This window comes from Podarcis muralis, chromosome 3 (assembly GCF_964188315.1).
Source record: "Podarcis muralis chromosome 3, rPodMur119.hap1.1, whole genome shotgun sequence".
In the NCBI taxonomy this organism is placed as follows: Eukaryota; Metazoa; Chordata; class Lepidosauria; order Squamata; family Lacertidae; genus Podarcis; species Podarcis muralis.
In genome coordinates, this window is record NC_135657.1 from 46,699,397 (window position 1) to 46,721,485 (window position 22,089).

Here is a 22,089-nt window from a genome sequence, read left to right on the forward strand (position 1 = left end):
AACCCAGCCAGGGCTTGTTTTCCTTTTGGATAAATGAGGCGTAGCCAAGACTCTGGTGTCTTTAGGATATATGGCTTATTTACACATATATACAACCTGAACCTAGAGGGGCTCACAGCACTAGCACCCAAAAAGGTCCCTGCTTCTTCCATAGCTTTAGCCTTTCACTCAAATGGACAGCAAGCATCATCATGCCCTGACCCTCTCCAGTTTACATTTCTGCTGCTGGTCTGAACCCTCTGCTTTTATCCCCTGAGGGATAAAAATGGGTTTTCTAGATTATTGATTTGGGGGTTATAGGTAGTGTTGTGTGTATTTTAAATACTACTATTGTTAATGTTTTTATATGCTGTTACTTGCCCTGGATCTCTTCTCTCTGGTGAAAGGTGAATTAAAAAGTAATAATATAATATAAATATAATATTATAATAATATAATATAATATAATATAATATAATATAATATAATATAATATAATATAATATAATATAATATAATATAATATAATATTATAATATAATATAATATAATATAATATAATATAATATAATAATATAATATAATGATATGATAATATAATAATATGTAATTAATGAATGATGCAGCCCTACCACGAAGCAGCACGAGACAGCCACTTCAGGTAGCTGACATTGTTAGATAAAGTAATTAAGAAAGTAAAGTAATAAATTGAAGTATTTATTCCCAGAGGTAGGGAGAAGGCCTTGTGGGATTTTCTGCCTCGGGTACCAAAGTAGCTTGACACATCAACTTTCAGCAGCGGAGGTGGTTGCTACATTGCCTGAGGTAGCAAAAACGATTGAACCAGCCCTAGATTCCTCCGAAATTAATTAAAGGGCATTTTTGACAACTCTAACAGCTACAGACACAATTCCTGCTCCTCTGCTTAAGTTTGTAATAGATACCGTTAATGGGACTGACACTAGTATCCAAGAGTTAGCAGAAATCCTCACGTCACAGCAGTTGCCTCATTTTGTGTCCATGAAATGATTTTTCTATTTATTCCAAAGTCCTGTCCACATGACAACTTCCTGCACTTCTGATTGGGTACTGTGGACCAAACAGGGATTGCAGAAAAGACCTTGGAAAAGGCATATTCCTTCCCTTGGCATCTTCAGACCCAGATTCAACCTTCAAGATATTTGTAAATCAAGCATCCCCTTAAGTGTTGACTATGGTGAATTGAACAATATTTTGCAGTGCCCAACCACACTTGAATATAACTTGGTTTAAAAGTTACAGCTTCCCTTAAGTTGGATTTATGTCCCTTGTGGCTTGCAGAGTCAAGCTGCATCAAGTAATATTGTTAAATGTTGAATTGAAGTTGGCATGTGAAAAAGTAATATAACATATGTGTGTTCCTGCCTATCTAGCCTGATGATTTCAGTTTGGTAATAAGGAATGTAATAGCTAACGTGTGTTACACATTTGTATATGCACACACACACAGAGTATAGAATTATATGGATGATATTTATTTTTAAGTTGGGTGCCTTGAAATCAATACCATTTGAGCTGAAGATAATTGGTCCACTCTTCAGGATGAATCTAGAGGGATTTACTATTTAAAATAAGCCTCTCTGATTCCCCTCCAAATTAGCAATAACTTAGCACTGCATTTTCCAGTGACCTTTGCTACATTTTTGTTGCTTGAATGGCACTGTAACAATTGTCAGCCTTGGTGACTGGAATCAACAAGGCGGCTGCATTGGATAATTAACCACTCAACTTGGAGAATGGAACTTCCTAGCTTTATAATTAATTTCATAGGCATCCACATGGTTGATTACAGCATTAACCAGCAGCCTAAGAGTATTCATGTGTTACATTCAGACTCTAACTTCCTTCCTGCACTGTAGCAGTAGTGGAGAATCACAGCTCCGAAAAACAAATCAAACCACAATTAAATGCAAAAAGAAGAATTGCATAGTTCTCTCAGATTTGAGACAGGGTGGTATGAAATTGGCATTTTCTTTGTAGAAGGTTAGTTTAGATAGTCTAAACTATCCAAAATTGCAACCCAAATCCCATCAGGCTCGTTTTTACTGGGGGGTTTCCCCCCTTCCTGTTATACATATTCCAAACACAGTGGGCTGAATCTGTAGTCACCCTGCTGCATCTACACTGTTGGATTCTGTTTTGCATATCTCTTGGTATAACACCATGGATGGGAATGTGCATTACTGTCTGATTTGTAAAGCAAATGAGAATATGCCTCTCACCAACAATATGCAATGCAGTAATGCAGTGCAGTTCTATAGTGTATCCAGATAGCATCAGTGGATACAAATTTCAGTGCAAATGTGCATCGCACCATATCCAATAAATATTGACTCCAGTGGGAGAGAAAACAATGTTGTAGATGCAAACCCTAATTGGTGGGCTTTGGTGGTGTTTCCAAGGGTGTTGGTGGCATGCCTACTATTTTTATGCCTTGGGGGGATTTTTTGGGTTGTGTGTTTTTCTGCTTCTGGGCTTAGCACATGTACAGTATAGAGGCCATTCATTCCACTGCCAGAGTATACTGAATTCTTGAGACTATGCAGTTGCTCTGCCCTTTTGTTTCCATTTTCTGTTGCTCTTCCCAACTGGCATCAAGATTACTAGATGTGGCTATACTTCTCTATGCTCATTAGAGGGCTGATATAAATAGTATTATTATTATATTACATAACGTTACGCTTTAGGATAAATAAAGCAGCAAAGCTTCAGCCAAGGAGGCAATAAATAAGTGTTGCATTCGTGCTGTGCAGCTTTATCCTAACAGTAACCCTGTCCCTTAGGCTAAGTTGAGAGAAAGTGATTAGCCAAGGTGAACTTTATGGCTGATTGGGGGATTCACACCCAGGTCTCCTGAACTCCTAGTTTGACTCTGCTTGACCCACTAAGCACTGCTCCTGTACAATTCCCATGCATCTCAGAGGATGTGTGTGTGTGTGTGAGAGAGAGAGAGAGGGGGGGGGGTTTCAGTGTTAGAGGTACCGTATTTTTTGCTCTATAGGACAAACCCGACCATAGGACGCACCTTGTTTTAGAGGGGGAGAACAAGGAAAAAAAAATCTCCCCCTCTCTGCTCAGCGCCCCTTCAGCGAAGCAGCAGGAGAAATGGAGCCCCGTCCATTTCTCCTCCCGCTTGGCTGAAGGGGCGCTGTGCAGCTCTCCCTCTCTGCTGAAGCCAGGAGAGTCTTGCTCTCCCGGCTTCAGCAAAAGGAACCTGAAGCCTCCGGAGGCTTCAGGCTGCTATCCCTGAAGCCTCCGGAATGCGGAGGGAGCGCTCCCTCTGTGCTTCGGAGGCTTCGCGTTGCTATCGCTGAAGCCAAGGAGCCTGCATTCGCTCCATAGGACACACACACATTTCCCCTTCATTTTTGGAGGGGGGGGGAGTGCGTCCTATAGAGTGAAAAATACGGTAACTAGTGTAACACTTTGCCAACTTTTTTTACCTGAACAGCAACTGGGGAATGCTTTCATTCAGGGCTTGCCCACATTTTCAGGTGACCCATGGGCATATTTTTGGGGTCCCAAGACACATTTGCAAACTGGAGAAGCTGTTGTGGGTGGCTCACAACCAACCAACCAACCAACCAAACAACCAAACAAACACTGCAGTCTATTATGTTGGCTACAGCAGAATGCCTCTTTTCAAGCCCCATTTCAGCCTGAGGGGTTGCGGTGGGAGGGGACCCTGCGGGTGCCAGGGAAGGCCTCTGCCTGCGTGGATGCCATGCTGGCAACCCCTTCTTTGAGCAGTGACTGATGTGAATTTCATTGCAACTGTCAACTTCTGAAGATGGAGTAGCTTCATTTAGCAAGTCAAATTGGTCTTAACTTGAGTTTGATCATTTTAAAATTATATTCACAGAGGGAAACCTTGAAATCAGATCTCATTGTGTGCTCCGTGGCGGCTGTGCTGTCATTTGCAGTCAGTGCCAGTACTGTTTTCTTGTCATTAGGGGTAGGTATTATAATTCCTTTCTTCTACATTATTTCCTAAGATATTGTCTCTGTTATTCAAAGCAAGGAGATCTCATTATAGGCCATTATGGAAGACACATTAGCAGACGAAGGAATATTTGCTTGTGAGTGGTACTGGGAGTTTTGTATCACTTCACACATATGAAAATCCAGTTTTTAAATATGAGGTGCGATGCACTAAGATGTTTTTTGGCTATGGTGACGCAAAGCCGCTGGTACAAATTGGCTGAGCTACTGTAATGCCTTGGAAAGTTTATGAGCATTCAGAATGCTGAGAAAACCTGCCAGCTATAGGATATTCGTGACAGTCAGGCTTCCGTGAGTTGAAGTGAAAGGTTTTTGCCAAGAAAAGCCTGCCACAGTGTAAGGACAGGAGGTTCCCTAGAGCCCTCAGCACTAGGGAGGAGTTGGGGGAAAGTCCTGTTGTGCTAGTGGAACTTATTGCACTAGATGCAGCTAGCTTATCTTTTAGTATTATGTCCAGATAAAGCAATTGTATGGAGTGTTTATGTGCCACTATTAGCAGTGGCCAGGTGACAGTGTCATGCACTCTAAGATCATAACCATTTCAGGTAATCTTCACATCCTGGCCATAGTGTGTCAACCAATTGTTGTAGCCCTTATTTTCTGACTTCCATTCATATTTATCATGGAAGCAATTTCTATATACTGCCTGAAGCATTCCTTGCGCTTCAGCCTTGTATCTGGCATATTCTGATTTTCTATTGGCATTCCGTTAAAAAAGACACTTTCTGTGTTTTATGACCCAGCACAACAGACTCCTTAGGCTGTGAATGTGCAAAAAAACAAACAAACCCGAACAAAAAGCGCGCGCACACACACACACACACACACAGAGGGAGAGAGAGAACAAGTTTAGCAAAGGCAGGTGAAACACTACAGCAACCTTTCTCTTCTCTTGAACTAAAATATAAGTAGATACTGTGTAATAAAGCACATGGTAAAGAGTAACTGAGAGACAGGAGAGTTTGCTTTCGTTTCCTCAGTCCCACATCTGCCTGTACAAGCATATGTTTTCCAGAATAAAAATGGGCAAATGTTGAATGGAAACAGTATTACAAAAATTCATGCGGTTCTTTTTTAAAATATATATATTATAGTGCTTAATATATTGTTTTTAACTGAGATTTGGTTTCTCCCCCCCCCCTTTTCTTCTCCTTTCAACTCAGCCATTCCTCAGCATTGTGCTTTATGCTTTAGCGTGGACTGTGGGATTCATAACACACTACCTGATTCCTCAGCTTCGCAAGCACCATCCATGGCTGTGGATCTCCCACCCAATCCTTAAAAATAAAGAATACCAGCAAAGAGAGTTAAGAGGTGTGTAAAAGCTTCTTCTTCTTTTTTTTTAAGAAAAAAGTTTTAAGTGACACTGTCTATATGTGCTTTACATTATAATGATTTTTGTGTACATCAGTGAGAGTAATCATTCACAGAATACAAAGGGAAATGAAAACAGGCAGATTGTGGCAAAGTCAATTTTTGGGCACAAGAACAATAGCATATCAGGGATCAGGTAGAAGCCTCTCTGAATGTGCTGTTGAGACACCAAGAGCAGGGAGAGACAGAATTAATCTGATCCTGAATTCTCTTTGCCCATTCCAGTGATATTACTCAAAGTGGACTCTTGCAGATAAATTTGTATATATATGTATATCTCTTTTTTTAAAAAAAACTATATCAAAGGCGTTTAAAAATTATTACGATATAAAAACCATACAATAAAAGCATTAAAAAGTTCAAAAAATAATATAAAAGCAAAAACATTAAAAACTTTTAAAAAGTCAATTTAATTCCCCTGTGGACTCCATTCTGAATAGAACTCCCATGGATCGTGTAAACACACACCCCATTTTTCATTAGTAATTCTTGTTAGATTGTTTCCCATTGCATTTAACTCAGTTGTTGCTATGTATCTTTGAAAACCTCAAAATAAATATTGCAAGAAAGCAGTGTTGCAAAATCGGATGCATTTTGACCTACCAAGCTCTTCCTTAGGGTATTCCTGTAAGCGCATTCAGCAATCGCATTTGTGTGCAGAGCTGTTCCTGATTCAGGTGCAAGCAGTCAGATTGCTGCCTGCGCTTGTGGGAAGGAGGCATAAGGAAACAGGTCAGGGATGAGAGGAAGCAAGACAGGTGAGCGATCCCTCTTCCTGCTGAATTCGTCTACCCTCTCTCTGTGTGTGATGATCCTGGATCATGGCTTGTTTTTACCTTTGACTGGAGATAAGTAAAACACACACACAACAATTTATGAAAGTATATTTGAACAAATAAAGTTTGACAATAGAAAGTAGCATTGCTGAATTGCTGAAACTGGTTTTTTTTGTGGTTGCTTTTCTTCCTTTCTTTTTGTATACCCGTTCAGCATTTCGACTGCTGTCAGGGATGGTAATTTGCTGTTCTCTCAGTGACCTCAACCCACTAAGCTCTGCTGCTATGCAATTTCCTAGAGGCCTGGCAGAGATTCAGTAAAGAACTAATTGGCATAAAAGGATATTGTGTTGTAGTAGTGGATGACAAGTTTCTCCCTTTGTTTAGAACAACCTTTACAACCTGCATCCTCTATTTATGTCAGCCAACTAACCTGAGCGCTTGTAGTTGTTCTGGCCTTTGACTTTAGTTTTGTCCAATTTATCAGGAAGCTATTTATATGAAGTCAGACCATTGGTCCATCTGGCTCAGTATTGCCTGCTCTGATTGGCCGCAACTCTCCAAGGTTTCAGGCAGGGAGTCCAGCTGGATATGGCAGAGATTGAACCTGGAACCTTTTGCATGCAAAGCAGGTGCTTTGCTGGGGAAGCTGTAGTCCTTCTCCAAGCTTCTTACAATCTTAAAAACAAACAAGAACAAAAAAAACCACTGCATGCTGATTAATGAGTTTAATGCAGTATGTGCAACCCATAATTTTAAAATGCACCTCAGTGTTTAAATTTCTGGCAGAATTCTTTTTCAGATATTTGGATGCAAACTAAAGTTTGGGTGGCATGAATACACGAGACTGTGATTTAAATTTCCTGCCCTGTAGTGTCTTGAGGAACATTAAATTTGAGTTTTTAAAAAAGTCATCTTGTGGGTATTTTGGAATTGCTATCTTCAGCAGGTGGTGCCTGGAGACTTCTTTCCAGCTCTCCTAGAAATCTGTTGGCTGGGAGCCAGCTTATCTTTGGATAACCCTCACTTTTTCTTTGCTCCAATTAAGAAACTTGCTGTCAACTTTTGATGGGTCTGTGCTTTAATCGCTCTCAATGTGTGTTTTTGACATGTTTGAAGATAAGAACGTCAAGACAGTAGGTCTCGTCTGTGACCTCAGTCTCTTCTTGAAACCAATCCAACAACTAGATACTCTGAGAGAAACATATTTATAAGATGTATTATTTAAATAATAAAAATATGCATTATAATGTTAAGTGTCTTTGGCAGGAGGGTGTTGCATGGAAATATATTCGCTGAACAATCAATCTCGAAAGAGCGTCTTTGATACCAAAATGTACTGAAGAATTTCTAGTTTTTTACATTTATTACAGAATGACATAGAGAGAGTAAAGGAAGGGCAGGTCTCCTTCATTGGTTTAATTCCAGATGAAAATAAAATGCTAACAGCCAGTGAGCGTTAGAAATGACTTTGCATTCTGGACTTGGTTTTCATACTAGCAGACCAGGATTGTGATGCACTCCACCAAATACTTTATTCTTATATGGCACAAGATTCAACTCTGTCCCCCCCCAAAAAAAGAATTCTTCAAAAGACAACAATTTTATCTAAGCTATGATTTGTGCCCAGGTTGGAAACCAAGTGTGTTTCAAGCTAAGGGTTACCTGGCTCAGTTCAGAAGGTACTGTAAAATGTTAAGTACTAGAAGAAGAAGAAAACTACCTGCAACCAATGTATCTTTGAAGAAGAATTTGACTCTCTGATTTGAAATAGTCACCCCAGCTTAAGATGTGTTGGGTTTCCTGCCTGCTTAATAACTTCCCACCTGCTATTGCTATTGACCTGCCTTCTCTGATGTTTTTGCTGTTGCATTGCTATTCACATATAGTGCTATGGCTTGTGCATCCCCTTAGTTAAAACTAGTTTTCTTCACTGCAATTTTCTGTTGCTTCTAGAACTGCTGTTAAATCTGCATTCTTATGGAGCTCTGATCTAATTACATATGCAATACTGACCAGGGATCCAACACTTAATCAACTTCTAGTTGCTCATATGAATCCAATGTCCCTTTGGAGTTCTACTTTGGTATCCTAGCACATTTCAGATTTTGATGAGAGATCAACACCCCCCCCCCCTAATTAGAGCCAATTTTGGCATTCACATTCCATGTGATAAATGAATAAATCAGCTAATGCCATGTGTGAGACAGATGAGCTATACCCTGTTATGCATGGCAAGAGTTTTGACATCACTTTGTTTTGAAATGTTCAGGTGCTGCCCATTTAATGTGGTTTGAAAGACTCTATGTGTGGCTTCAGTGTTTTGAAAAGTACATCTTGTATCCGGCAATAATACTGAATGCCCTCACCAATGACGCCTTCTCAATCAGCAAATACAAGAGGCTGACTCCACAGTAAGTTACTTAAATGTTATGATACATTATTTGTAGAATTAAGAGCTGGTGAATATCATTTATGCATCTGGTCCACCATTCAGGCTTCCACAACTTGTGACCTGCCTCTCCTAAACTGCTGTCACCTATAGCAGCCATTATTTGTAACTGGAGAGGTGCTTGATGTCTCTCCTGCCTCTCCCTCCAGGTTGGCCTACCCATTGGCTGCATTGAGACCTTTGCATCAGATGGTGCGACAGGAAAGGCAATGGATTTATGTGCCCTCACCCCACTAACTCACCACTGTTGAGTGTTGTTGGAGTGCTCCTTTGCTGAAAGTGGGGCTGTCCAGTGGGGCCTCTTCCTTGGAAGTGCTTTCCCCCAGAATGAGGTATGCTGAGCAAGGTGGCCTCAGAGATTTGTCTATCCCCCCACACATGGGGCCATAGGAGCTCTGCTTCAGGTGGAAATATGTCTTGCACTAACCCTGGCCATGCAGGCAGCATGAGCCTGAACCTGGTGGGCTGCCATATGTGGCTGGAGGATAGCATTTGCTCTTCCCCTTGCCCTTCCTTCTTGAACTTCATTCTTCTCCAGGGATGCCAAACCCAGCAAGTGCTCTCATCACGTTGGAGCATGCCTGCCAGTGAGTTCAGAACTCATCTTATCTGTGTTGCTTTCAAAACTGAAAGTACGGATGAGAGAAGAAGCTCTGACAGCCTCCAAAAGAGTTTCTGACATTTCATTCACATGGCAACATTTAGCTGATTGTTTGGAGTAGCCTTATCTCTAGCGAACCTAAAGATCTGCTTGAAGGGACATGGAGCAAAGAATAAGTGCCTTTTAGATTCATATCCACCGAAATCCATCCAGGCTGAAAATCCCGAATGAACAACCAGAGCACAACATGTATCAAGGTCTTAAAAAAACTGGCACATGTCGCTCATTGGAGAAGACATTCTGAAACCTTGTGGCTTGTTTTCATTTAATTTGAAGATAGTGGCAGCATCACAGTTCCTTTATGAAACAACGTGTGCAGGATTTGCATCAATAACTTATCTCAGGAATGGGGAAACCTGTGGCCCTCTAGATGCTGCTGGACTCCTACCCCTGTCCTCCCTCACCATTAGCAGTGTGGCTGGTTCTTATGGGAGTTGCAGCCCAATAACTTCTTTAGACCTCAATTTCCCCATCACTGCTTTACCATCCCTTCTCTGAGGTGACATAATTCCCACTTGGCTGATTTCAGTAGTCAACCCATACAGTAGTTTGTTTCCATGGATGAAAGGTGCCCTGAAACTCCTAGTACATACCTTTGGGAATGGGTCAGGCAAGCTTCTATTACAAAAGGAAATTGCTTGGTTCACTGAGGTAAAAATAACTAAAACTGAACACATTTGCAATCTTATATGAAAGTCAAGGAAGGGCAACCCCCTTCACAATGAACCCCTGTTTTTCTGCTACCCCAATTGGTAGTTCCCTGCCCCATTTGTGCAAGAGGTTTGTGACCTTCCTCCATTCTTTTCAGTGCCACAGCCTGCTTTTTCTACAGTGTGCTGTTTACTTTATTAACATAAGGAAGATTTCAAAGAGGGTATGCAATGCCTATATGTATATAGCAATATGTCTATTAACCTAGGAGCAATTATTATGTAATCTTTATTGGAAAACTGCATTAAAAAAATAAAATTATTTTCCACAGCAAAAATGGATCAATGTACAAATAAAGGTGTAAAACAAAGAGCACAATGCCTACTAAAAGATAGAAGCAAGAATTCTGGGAAGTTTGCCAACTATCTTTCTTTATGTTCTAATTTTCTAGTACTTAACAGTATGTTGACACCAAAACTATTATAATGATTAATGATCTCTGAAAACATATAACACTGTGCTTTCAGCAGGGAAATCAGTTTAATTCATGGGTACATCTTTCAGATATGTTATACATATACTAGATAAGGACAGCAGCCTTTTAAATCGTTGTTTATTTGAAATTTGTTCCAAAGGATTCGGGGGAAGTTGTGTTCTGCCATTTCATCTTAATTCTTTCAATAGACGTGTGGTTGAGCTGGGAAATAGTGACTGGCCCAAAATCATCTAGTGGGCTAAAAGGCAGAGCAGAAATTTGAATCTGCGTATCCTGCTTAATGCTGCCCATTGTGCAGCACTTTCTCCTCTCTTCCTTTCCCTTGTAGTCCTTTCATGTGCTCCCAAACTCTGCTTTGGGACATTCCTCAACCCTCGAGCAGATTTGGGGGGCACCCAGGGAGGGAGAAGAAGAATGGGAAGTCACATCATGCAAGTGAAAGTCTGGTCACATGATGAAGTCTGGTCAAGGAAATTGCCGATGTTATCTCAGTGCCTCTGTCTATTATCTGTGAGAATTCTTGGAGAACAGAGGAGGTTCCTGCAGACTGGAAGTGGGCAGATGTTGCCCCGATCTTCAAAAGGGGGGTGGGGAGAAGACCCAGCCAGTCAGCTTGATGTCAATACCAGGAAAGGTCCTAGAACGGATAATTAAACATTTGATCTGTGATTACTAAGACCCAGCATGGGTTCTCAAAGACAAGTCATGCCAGACAAACCCAAAGAGTGCTCACTAATGGTTCCTCGTCATCCTGGAAAAAAGGTGACAAGTGAGGTGTTGCAGGGTTCTGTCCTGGGCCCGTTGTTGTTCAACATCTTTATAAATGACTTGGATGAAGGAATTGAGGGGATGCTCATCACATTTGCAGATGACACCAAACGGGGATGGGTAGCAAATGCTACTGAAGGCAGAATCAGGATACAAGATGACCTTAACAGATTGGAGAACTGGAGCCCAGACTAAGAAAAAGAATTTCAGTAGGGACAAATGCAGGATTTTACATTTAGGCATGAAGAACCAGCTGCACAAATATAAGATGGGGGCAGTAGTATATGTAAAAAGGATCTAGGGGTCTTAGTAGACCACAAGCTCAACATGAGTCAACAGTGTGATGCAGCAGCAGTAGAATGAATGAATGAATGAATGAATGAATAGCTAATGCTATTCTAGGCTGCATCAACAGAAGTATAGTGTCCAGATCAAAGGAAGAACTAGTGCCACTCTATTCTGCTTGCTTAGACCACACCTGGAGTATAGTGTCCAGTTCTGGGCACTACAATTTAAGAAGGATGTTGACAAGCTGGAACGTGTGCAGAGGAGGGCAACCAAGATTATCAGGGTTCTGGAAACCAAGCCTTATGATGAATGGTTGAGGGAATTGGGTATGTTTAGCCAAGAGAAGGCTGAGAGATGATAGCCATCTTCAGATAGCTAAAGGGCTTTCTCATGGAAGCTTATTTTCTCCTGCTCCTGATGGTAGGACCCAAACCAATGGTTTCCAGATACAAGAAAGGAGATTATGACTGAACACCAGGAAGAACTATCTGACAGTAACAGCTAGAATGGACTTCCTATGAAGCTGGTGGACTCTTCTTCATTGAAGGTTTTAAAGCAAAAGTTAGGTGTCTATCCAATATGGATTCTTTAGTTGAGATTCATGCATCGCAGGGAGTTGGATTAGATGATCCTCAGGTTCCTTCCAGTTCTACAGTTCTATGACTCTATTATGCTGAATGTCACCTCCTGTCTTTTAATACAGGACCAGTCCAGATTAAAGTTGTACCAGAACTTTGGAGAGCTATGTCATTGTGTTTTGATTCAATAAAGTCAATTAAAAAATGGTACTCCTGCCAGACATAAATAGTCACCTTTGTATAGTGATTAGTTAAACGAAACAGAAGCCATCCTGATAAGTTGTTCTATTGAAGTTTGACTTTTCTGATTTTTTCTTTCTTTTCTTTCTTTTCCCTCTTGCAGCTGTGATATCTTTCTGATTACAATTGCGGGAATGAAGCTATTGCGGTCTTCATTTTGTAATCCCATTCACCAGTTTGTTACATTAAGCTTTACTGTCATCTTCTTCCACTTTGACTACTATGGTAACTCCGATAACTTCTTGTTGAATTTCTTCATGATGTCCATTGTGTTTAATAAGGCAAGTGAATTGTTACTTAAAACTTTGTCACAATTTTGAGTGTTTAAGAAAAAGAAACAAAAATCCATAACTAATAACATGTGTCTAACTGTATCCTACAATAACACCTGAAAAACATAGTTAACATGTCACATTAAAGCATAGTCTAAAAGAAACAAAATGGAAGTTCCAGCTCATGCTGCTACTGCTGCTACACCACCAGGAAACAAACCAGGCTCTGATTGGTTGGAATATCTGAACCTGTGTTCCTTGTTTGTTATTCTCCAAACAAACCACAAGCAGTAACCAAGGCTGTTTCTTGTCTTACTGATGGTTTGTTTGGAAAGAAACAAACCATGACTTGCGCCAAACCTAGAAATGACCCCAAAAGTCACAAAAACTTCACAAAAAGTGACAGGGTAAGGGAGGAGGGTTTGTAGGCTTTTTCAATTGTGTTTCAAATATACAGGATTTCACTTAAATGCTTGGTGCCTTGGAACATAACTCTCACATAATTTGGGAGTTGCCTGTACTAAAATCACAAGTACATATATTACAGGTTTATTGAAGAAGTGCTACAGGCTAGGGGCCAATTAAACATATTTTTGTGGGGCAGATCTTGATTAGTCTTAGAGGTTTAGAACATCCCTAAAAGTTTATATGAGTTTATTTGGGGCAAATGTTTTCTATATCTATAGATCTATACCCATATATCTCAAAATATTGAGAAGCTGACCATGGTAGCAATATCTTGGGAAACAAGTGAATAAAATGGAAATAGCATGTGTGGAGTAGGCATGCTGAAATTGTTTCATTCAGAGGCATGCTGAGACAATGAGTGAAAAGTACAATCTCATTGAGCTGGTAATTAGAGATTTGCAGTGGCTCTGTAAATGAAATACTTATAGGATTGCTGGGTTTTGAATATTAATTATTACATTTTGCAGGTTATTATTTCATCACATGGATCTAAATCCCCAAGAATCTCTGAAATGTTGTGGGCTGGCCTTTTAAAAAATTAATTTGGGGTAATTTTATTCCTATGAAAAGTCTATCTGTCAAGTCCCTGCTCAGATGGCGTCAGGCACTGTATCTGTATCTTTCCCAACCCTCTATGGTCCATTCTGCTTCAGCAAGAAAAAGAACTGACAGCTTCAATCAATGCACTATTCAATCACCATAATGTTGACAACTCTTTTTTGAAAGATAGAAAGCACATTTTTGCTGCCACCACCTTTGGCTATGTAGAAATAACTCTGGAAGTGACAGCCAGGAACTTATTATTCTCTGAAGGTGTGATTTTTCCCATGTCTGAGCAGCAAGGCTTTTTCCTAAGTGTTGTAAGTCTGTGTAATCATTTCAGTAGAAAAAAACAATCCGTGTGAAGCCACGGTTGAAGAAGCATATCCATTTTTCCACTAAAGGAAATGAAATAAACCCACAGTAGACAACATCTCCAGCTTTGTTATTCCAGGTTAGATGACACTTTCTTCATCTGTCCTCAGCAACGTGCTTTGCAATGGTGACGGGGGGTCACAGCTGGCAAGGGAAGGGGTATCCCTTCCTCCTCATTTGTGACTGCTCCCCACGCCCCAAATTACCCCACTGCTGTAATTAGGCTTGAAATAAAGCTTTCTGTTGTAGCCAATGGAAGGAAGCCTAATTACAGTGTATGGGGCATTTGCTGTGTGGGCGGGTCACAGCTGGGGAGGGGAGAGCCCCTCCAACCCCCATTGCAATTAGGCTTAAATAGCCTTCTATTGACTACAAAATAAAGCTTCTTTCAAGCCTAATTTCAGCAAGAGAAGGCAATGAGCACCTGTGGGCCCCAAGGAAGGGCCTCTGCAGACTTCTGAACACCTGCAAGCGCCACATTGGTGACCCATGTATGTAATTAATGCAGTCCAATGAGGATGCATATCAACCTTATTGCTCACAGGGCACTGCTTTCCACAGCCACTTTCCTCCCCCTATTAGCTCCTTGCAGCTGCTTTGGGATGTGCTACTGCATACTGGAACACCCAGTTCAGTAAATTGGTTGGGAGCCCTGCCCCCAGAACCAAAATTAAAATGGTGCATAAAGGTATTGGGAGTGCCGTGCATGGATGATGCATTTTGGCTGTGATCCAGGATTAGAAATAGCTGTGTGATATGTAGGGAACTGAAACTGATTGAAATAGGGGAGGATAACCAGGCCAGTGGCTTGGATTGTACCATTGCCACTCAGAATGTTCACCTTTTCAATGGGGAAGATTTAGACACACAGGAAATCTAGACATCAGAGAGGACTGATTAAAGAAAGGAACAGTTGTGGGAAGTGTATGGGGTGTTAGGAGATGAATAATACCTCTGGTGGGGGGACACATCATGCTCCTTCTGGGGTCCGTTTGTCCACCTTTGGTCCCCACCCTGCGCTCAGCTCTCACCTGTGGCTCCTAGAAGCTGTCAGAGTGCGACAGTGGCCACACTCTGAGAAACGGCTTCTACCGGCCGGCTAAATCAGGTAGCTGATGGGTCTCAAATCCTCAGTGGGACTTCTCCTGCAGGCAAAGACAGGCTCTGGTGTAGTAGTGGGTCCAGCGGTCAAGAAGGCAATTTTTGCAAGTGTTATAGAGGAAATGAGGGGCAGATCGAGCTTACCAACCTGAGAAGATAGCCCATCTAGCAGAAGGAAAACTCTGATCCTAAACTTCTGCTGCCTTGGGGATATCTTTGGGAGAAGAAAAGGCTAGAGAGTAAGTCCTACACAAATCCGGAGTTGAGTCCCTAAGACGGTTGGATGGTGACTTGTACACTTCTTTCCAGCAACTCCTACAGCCAAGCTGGTGCCAAATTAATTGCTCTGCTTTCCTTTGGACCACATCAGTGAGGGCGAGAGGGTAGGTCCTGTTATCTGGGCAGCCCAGGTTTGCGGTGCACAATGCCCAGGCCTGCACTCCAGGAAAGTCACTGCAGTGTTGCTAGCACAGCAGTTTGACTTCATCCCAGATTTTTCACCCCATTTTCTCTTGAATGCCAACAGCAGATTCCCTGAGCCCACTGTTTCTTCTCTGGAAATACCCTACATGCCGCTACTTTGCATGATTGCAATGGTTGTTTATTAGAGAGCGGTGAACTTTAAGTTTGCCATGGGAAATTGCTGGCGTTCACATTCCCCTACAAACAGATAACAAAAGTGGAACCAAGTTGTCCAAAAGAATTAAGCCCTACAACTCACACTTCACAAACTGCAATAATCTATCTTGCCTGGTGAGTGGTGTCTCTTGAATACACATAGAGAGTCTGATAAATTCCACTTGGATTATTTCATCATACAACAACCCAGTGTTGTAAAGATATGTTCAGTGATAGGACAGAAATCCGCTAGCCTTTTTATTCTGATAAGCAACATAATCACCTGAAATCCAAAACATTTGTTGAAAAGGTCTTTGATATCTCAGTCTGAAATGTTTTATATGTTCAGTTGAACCCTTGTCCTTTGGCAATATGTGTGCTTGGCTCCGATTAAGGTCAAAACCTGTCAAAATTTCTTATGAAAAACGTTACAAAATGAATCTGTCAACTTAATCTGCTCAGCACAAGACCACCTGCTGGGCTTCTCCTTGAGGTTGTAATGAAACTTCCTCATCTGCAAGAAAAATGGACTGCTCTTCATTTATGGAAAGCTCTTTGATGCAACTGAGCCTTTTATGAATGGTATGGGGAGAAGGCCATTTTTAAAAATTGCCCCCTTTTTCCTGCAGTTCCTTGCACCACCTCCCATACTATTCTGGAAGTTCCTCCAGGCCTCTGGAGGCTGGATCAAGTGGGGGCGGGACATAGGGGGCTGCGAAAAGGAGGGAAAATGGGTGGAAATCACTTTTCCCCTTTCCTTCATGGAAGTCTCCAGAGGATTAAAGAGCTCTCCATGAATGGAAGGTTACCGCTGGATACAACTTTTTACTGATAGCAGAACTGAAACAAATTAAGGGGAAGAGTTATAAAGCTTTTAAGTTCAGAGACAAGATTCACTTGAATGACATTTTGTATAGAAAAATAGGTGAAAGCATAAACAGAAGCTAAGATGTACACAAGTCATAAATGACTTTCAGTGTTAATGGGAAGTTAGATTTGTAGAAAAGAAATTGCACTTCAATGAGGAAATCTTTATCATCGGCAACATGTAAGTTCCCCCAGCTCTGCCAATTTTCTCCAAAGATGCAGAAAGATTGCTCAAAACATTCATGAGCAATGCACATTAAGGGAGATAAACACAAATTAGTCTGCAAATGGGCAAAATATTATCTCTAATTGGATGCACATAAAAGAAAAGTATTATAATTCCAATTCAACAGTGGAAGTAGTAAGATGTTTCAGAATAGGTAACCGACAGTTATGTGGTTATAACAGGGCTATGAATCTGGGGGTCTCAAATGCGGCATTAAAGCACCCCAAGCTCTGTGATTACAAAGCTCAAATACTGCAGCAGATAACAAGTTTTGCAAATTGGGCAGATTCACATAATGCTTTGAATTTTTATGATTCACACACTTTGCATAGTTGCACAGTTTGCTCAAAGAGCCTAGCTGACTTGGTGATTTTGTGTGCTCTGCTCCGGATGTAGAGTTTTGTGAAAAAGCAAGGGATGGGGATAGAAAGGGATAGAACGGGATTGTGCGCAAAATTACTTTCAGTGTTTGGTGACTTTTTCATTGGTTAGTCTGGATGGACAGGCACAGTGAAGCAGCCGTCAGTATTCAGCCAAACTTCCAGATTTATCAGACCATTTTGAAAAAGGAAAAAAAAAACCTATTAAAAAATAAGTCAAGGCAACGTGTAACTGTGGGGGTGGAGTGTATGGTAGAACTGCATCTTCATTTACTCTTGAGTGAAGGGTCACATTCCCTTTTTTGGGGAGTGTCTTTGCAAACTAGGGGATGCGGGTGGCGCTGTGGGTTGAACCACAGAGCCTAGGGCTTGCCGATCAGAAGGTCGGCGGTTAGAATCCCCATGATGGGGTGAGCTCCTGTTGTTTGGTCCCTGCTCCTGCCAACCTAGCAGTTCGAAAGCACGTCAGAGTGCAAGTAGATAAATAGGTACCGCTCCAGCGGGAAGGTAAACAGCATTTCCGTGCGCTGCTCTGGTTCGCCAGGAGCGGCTTAGTCATGCTGGCCACATGACCCGGAAGCTGTACGCCGGCTCCCTCGGCCAATAAAGCGATATGAGCGCCGCAACCCCAGAGTTGGTCACGACTGGGCCTAATGGTCAGGGGTCCCTTTACCTTTACCTTTTGCAAACTAGAGGAGGTCAGGGATACCATACACACGGCAGCCACTCATACACCACAACCTAGTCTATTGACTACAATATAATGTTTCTTTTAATCTGAATTTTGGAGAGGGGCCAGGGAAGGCCTCTGTAGGCACATATATGCCCACAAGTGCTATGTTGGGGACCCTTGATCTTGGCAGTCAAAGCAGGAACCACCATAACTGAAAGTAATCTTCAAAAATGGCTGTGTGAATCACCCCACTGAAAAAGACAATCGACTGGAAGTGTTTCTCCCTTTGGCTCTGTAAGATGTACTTCATCTGGAACCATGCCCTGATGTCATAACTCACAGAATTATAATGTCTGGTTACGGAGCAAGTTGCCCTGCATGTTACAGAGGGGCAGAGGAAAAGATGCAACCTGGAGCTGCTCCCTTAGGCAGTAGCTCCTTTACCTGTTGTGACCTCACTTTCCTCCCTAAGAGCAGGGGAGTATGGAACACAAAGAAGTCTCTCACACATTTAGCCATTATATTTATATATCTTCGTTTTATTTTAGGAAAGTTCCCTTCTTCTTCTTCTTCTTCTTCTTCTTCTTCTTCTTCTTCTTCTTCTTCTTCTTCTTCTTCCCACGTTTGTGATGGGGAACAACATCTTGGCTAGAAAGCTCATTTTTCTACAGAGAAAAATCTGGTGGGTTTATCTGGTAGATGTGTTCTGTGCGCCATATGGCTACCCTGACCACTCACGTTCCCAATGCCTGAAAGATCACCTACAGACCCTCTTGAGTGCTGAGATCAGCAGAGGGGGTCCTCTTGGTAGTTCCTCCACCCTCATGGGCTTGGAGGGCAGGTGGCACCCCTGGGGAGGGCATTCTCAGTGCTGGCCCCAAAGATGTGAAACTCCCAGCAGAGGTGCACAAGGCACCTTCATTGATGTTGAAGATGTCCCACTTTACACTTTTGACACCAGAGGTGTATGTTTTCAGGACCCAACTTTTTATGATTGCAAGTTGTTTTAAATTGTTTTTAATATTGTGTTTAATGCTGTAACCTGCTCTCAGACCTTGGGGTGAAGGGCGGGTAATTAATAATAATATTGATTGATTGATTGATTGATTGATTGATTGATTAAATATTGTGTTAAAATAAAAATTCCACTTCACTTTCTATATGAACTGAATACCAACAATCCAAGAGGTAGTATAATTGTAATATAGGTACGTGGTCGTTGCGTGTTGTATAGGATATATATGGTAAAATGCTTTCTTTCTTTCTTTCTTTCTTTCTTTCTTTCTTTCTTTCTTTCTTTCTTTCTTTCAAAAGTGCTTTTCACATACGCTGTCATAACTTTTCTGACTCTTTTGCTTTCAGCTGTGGGACCTCCTGCAAAAGTTGCAGTTCATTCTGACCTATATTGCTCCTTGGCAGATTGCTTGGGGCTCTTCGTTCCATGTATTTGCTCAGCTCTTTGCAATACCTCATATCCTTTTTAGTGTACCTGCTATTTTGTTCTGCAGTCAGAGGGTTAAGGAAAGCAGGGGGTTCTTGGGCAATTGATATTAAGAAAAGTTTTGTTTTTTTTATGTTAGGGTTTTGGAAAAAAAAGTATAGATATTCCCAGAGGGAGAAAATGCAATATTAAAAAAGATCCTTTGAACAATACTTTGAAAAGTGGGATATAAATTATTAAACGGATAAAAATAAGAAAAAGCAATGAGTTGAGAAATGTATTTCATTATTGCTTGTGACATTATTACTTCTTCGGTGAGGTGTGTAACTTAAAGTCTGCTTTGCTTCAGAAGCCACTCTAGTATGTAGGTAAGAATGGCTAAAATGTATTGTTGGCTCTCGGACAGATAAGGAAATTGGACACTGACTCTTAGACTTTCCCAGACTCTCTGGGAATCTCTGCTAATCTCACCACTCTGATACAACATTTTCAGAAATGAAAGCCCTACTGGTGGCACTGCCTCTATGTCATTAATTGGGAATAGAGAAAGTGACTGAACTACAGAGATCAGATTAGCAATAATAATTGTTGTTGTTATTACTATGAATGTTACATTTTTATAGTGAAGTCGTGAAAGTCTGTTCGCTGGATTATTGCTGGGATCCTTCTGGTCTTAAAGATGTAGGCCCAGGCATAGGCAAACTCGGCCCTCCAGATGTTTTGGGACTACAAATCCCATCATCCCTAGCTAACAGGACCAGTGGTCAGGGATGATGGGAATTGTAGTCTCAAAACATCTGGAGGGCCGAGTTTGCCTATGCCTGGTGTAGGCCTTCTTTTTCCCAAGGTCCTCCATTTGCTTATTGGCATGAGAGCTCTTACGTTTTTTCTCCCTGTTTATTATAGAGGAATATATGCATGTATTGAGTGCCTCCATTGCCTTTGAGTGTGCATAGCTATTTTTGTAATGCTTTTGATTTTGAAGTAGTCTTTAGGAGGCTTCCTCGACCCCTCTTCTTTGGTTTCTCTACCTTTCTTGCTCCTTGCACGTACTCCACAGTGATGACTTTCTGTCCTTCCAAGCCAGTATGAATCACGAGTCCACAATATTATGGCAACTGAACTTTGTTGACACTTCCTTCATCCCCATATCCTCTCCACTGGGTTTGAGAGGCTCTGAGGGCAACTCATCTCACATAATCACTAATAGGCACAGACATCATTATATAGTATCCTCTCAATAAATTTAAGGAGTTCCAGATATATACTTGATAAGTATTTACTGAAACGGCAGATAACATCAAACGTTTGATTAATTAGGCCTTAGGAGAAAAGCTGAAATGTGATTATTACTTCAATTACCAAGAAAACATGTCTCTCCCATATCAGTCTCTGCAGGCACTGTATGTAACCTTCCAACAGTTTGGCTTCACCCCCAAAGGCACACTCCTGAGACAGATGGATGAAAAAAAGAAATCATTAGCATATTAGTTATTTATGACAGTAGAAGTTGCTCATATATGACAGATTAAGAAGAAATGTTAGACACATTTCAATACAGGACCCTGAATTAATTCAAGTGACAAACAGCCCAATCTATTATTCATTTATTTCTTTATTTATTGCATTTATATTCCATCTTTTAATCCAAAGATTTCAAGGTTCTTCCTTTCCTCATTTAATTCCCACAACTGTTTGAGGTAGGTTAGGCTGAGAGGTTAGGCACAAGGGAGCTTCATGGCCAAGGGAGTATTTGAACCCGGGTCTCTCAGGACCTCGCCAACACTGCACCACACTGACTCTGTAGCCAAAGTAAAAGAAAAAGAAAAACACTTCAAAGTACTGTTGATTTCAATGAGGCAGTTATGCATATATTTAGAGCTCTATCATTGAACTCAGTGAGGCCTAAAGGGCTTAGCTTCGGCTAAATCGTGCATCCAATTGGCATTCGAAGCCCAGGGACACTGAAAGTTTGGATAAATGTCAGTAATCTTGTCCATAGCATAACATTCACTGGGGACAAATGATAGACACACAACTAAGTCAGGTAAGTTTGAATGATGGTGGCTCTCATCTTTTACCTGACACTTCCTTGCTTCTGCCTCTTTGTGGAGAAAGTTAGTAAGATAAATAGGTCAGAAAGTGCCCGAAGGACAGCATAAAAGGCAGCGAGTTCATCTGTGTTACCTTAACTTGAAATTTTCAGATTCGGCAATGCTCTTCTTTCAGACTCTGGCCACTGCAATCTTTTCTACTCCGCTGAGTCCATTTCTCGGGAGTGTCATTTTTCTCACATCATACGCCAGACCAGTGAAGTTCTGGGAAAGGAATTACAAGTAAGGCAAAGTGTTATACATCTGTTTACTTTATTGTTAAATGTTTTTTGGAGCTTTCGAAAGCTTTCCTTCTATGCTTAACAGTTCCCACAGCTTTTCTGTGGACCTTGAAGATTGCTCTGCTTATTTTGCTGCTGTTCCCGGGCATGTTGAACCAGTGGCTGTTTGGTAGAATGTTAGTCATTTTGGAAAATAAATGTATTTAAACAATCATCAGAGTGGAGTTGTCACAACCCATTTACTGGGCATAGAGGGCAAAAAAAACCCAAAAAAACTATGGGAGTAAATCATAACTGCCTCAAATGTCAACAGCTATTGATTCAGCAGCCGCAGTTAGAAACTAAATCATTTCGGCCTTTGGGCAGCAGAAGTCAAAATGGATTAATACAATTTATGTTAGCCAGTTAATGTTCTGTCAGATAAGTGGTGCTGGGTGGGCAGCAAAGCTCTCACCTTTAAGGCTGAGTCTGTTAGAGCCAAACTACACA

The 22,089-nt window shown here is 41.2% G+C and overlaps 1 protein-coding gene across 4 annotated transcripts in view; it reads left to right on the top strand.

The window, feature by feature from the left end:
* Positions 1-22,089, top strand: part of PCNX2 (pecanex 2) — a 110,764-nt gene that overhangs the window by 47,655 nt on the left and 41,020 nt on the right. For 3 of the 4 annotated variants that reach the window (XR_013392194.1, XM_028724040.2, XM_077925789.1), the window contains exons 18-23: positions 3,881-3,973; positions 5,184-5,334; positions 8,443-8,584; positions 12,408-12,585; positions 19,187-19,295; positions 21,472-21,601. Coding sequence is in view for 3 of the 4 variants with exons in the window: in XM_028724040.2 (XP_028579873.2) it covers positions 3,881-3,973; positions 5,184-5,334; positions 8,443-8,584; positions 12,408-12,585; positions 19,187-19,295; positions 21,472-21,601 (803 nt within the window). In the remaining variant the exon portion in view is untranslated. The remainder of the gene's footprint in view (positions 1-3,880; positions 3,974-5,183; positions 5,335-8,442; positions 8,585-12,407; positions 12,586-19,186; positions 19,296-21,471; positions 21,602-22,089) is intronic. The other variant, XM_077925790.1, reaches the window with a different exon arrangement.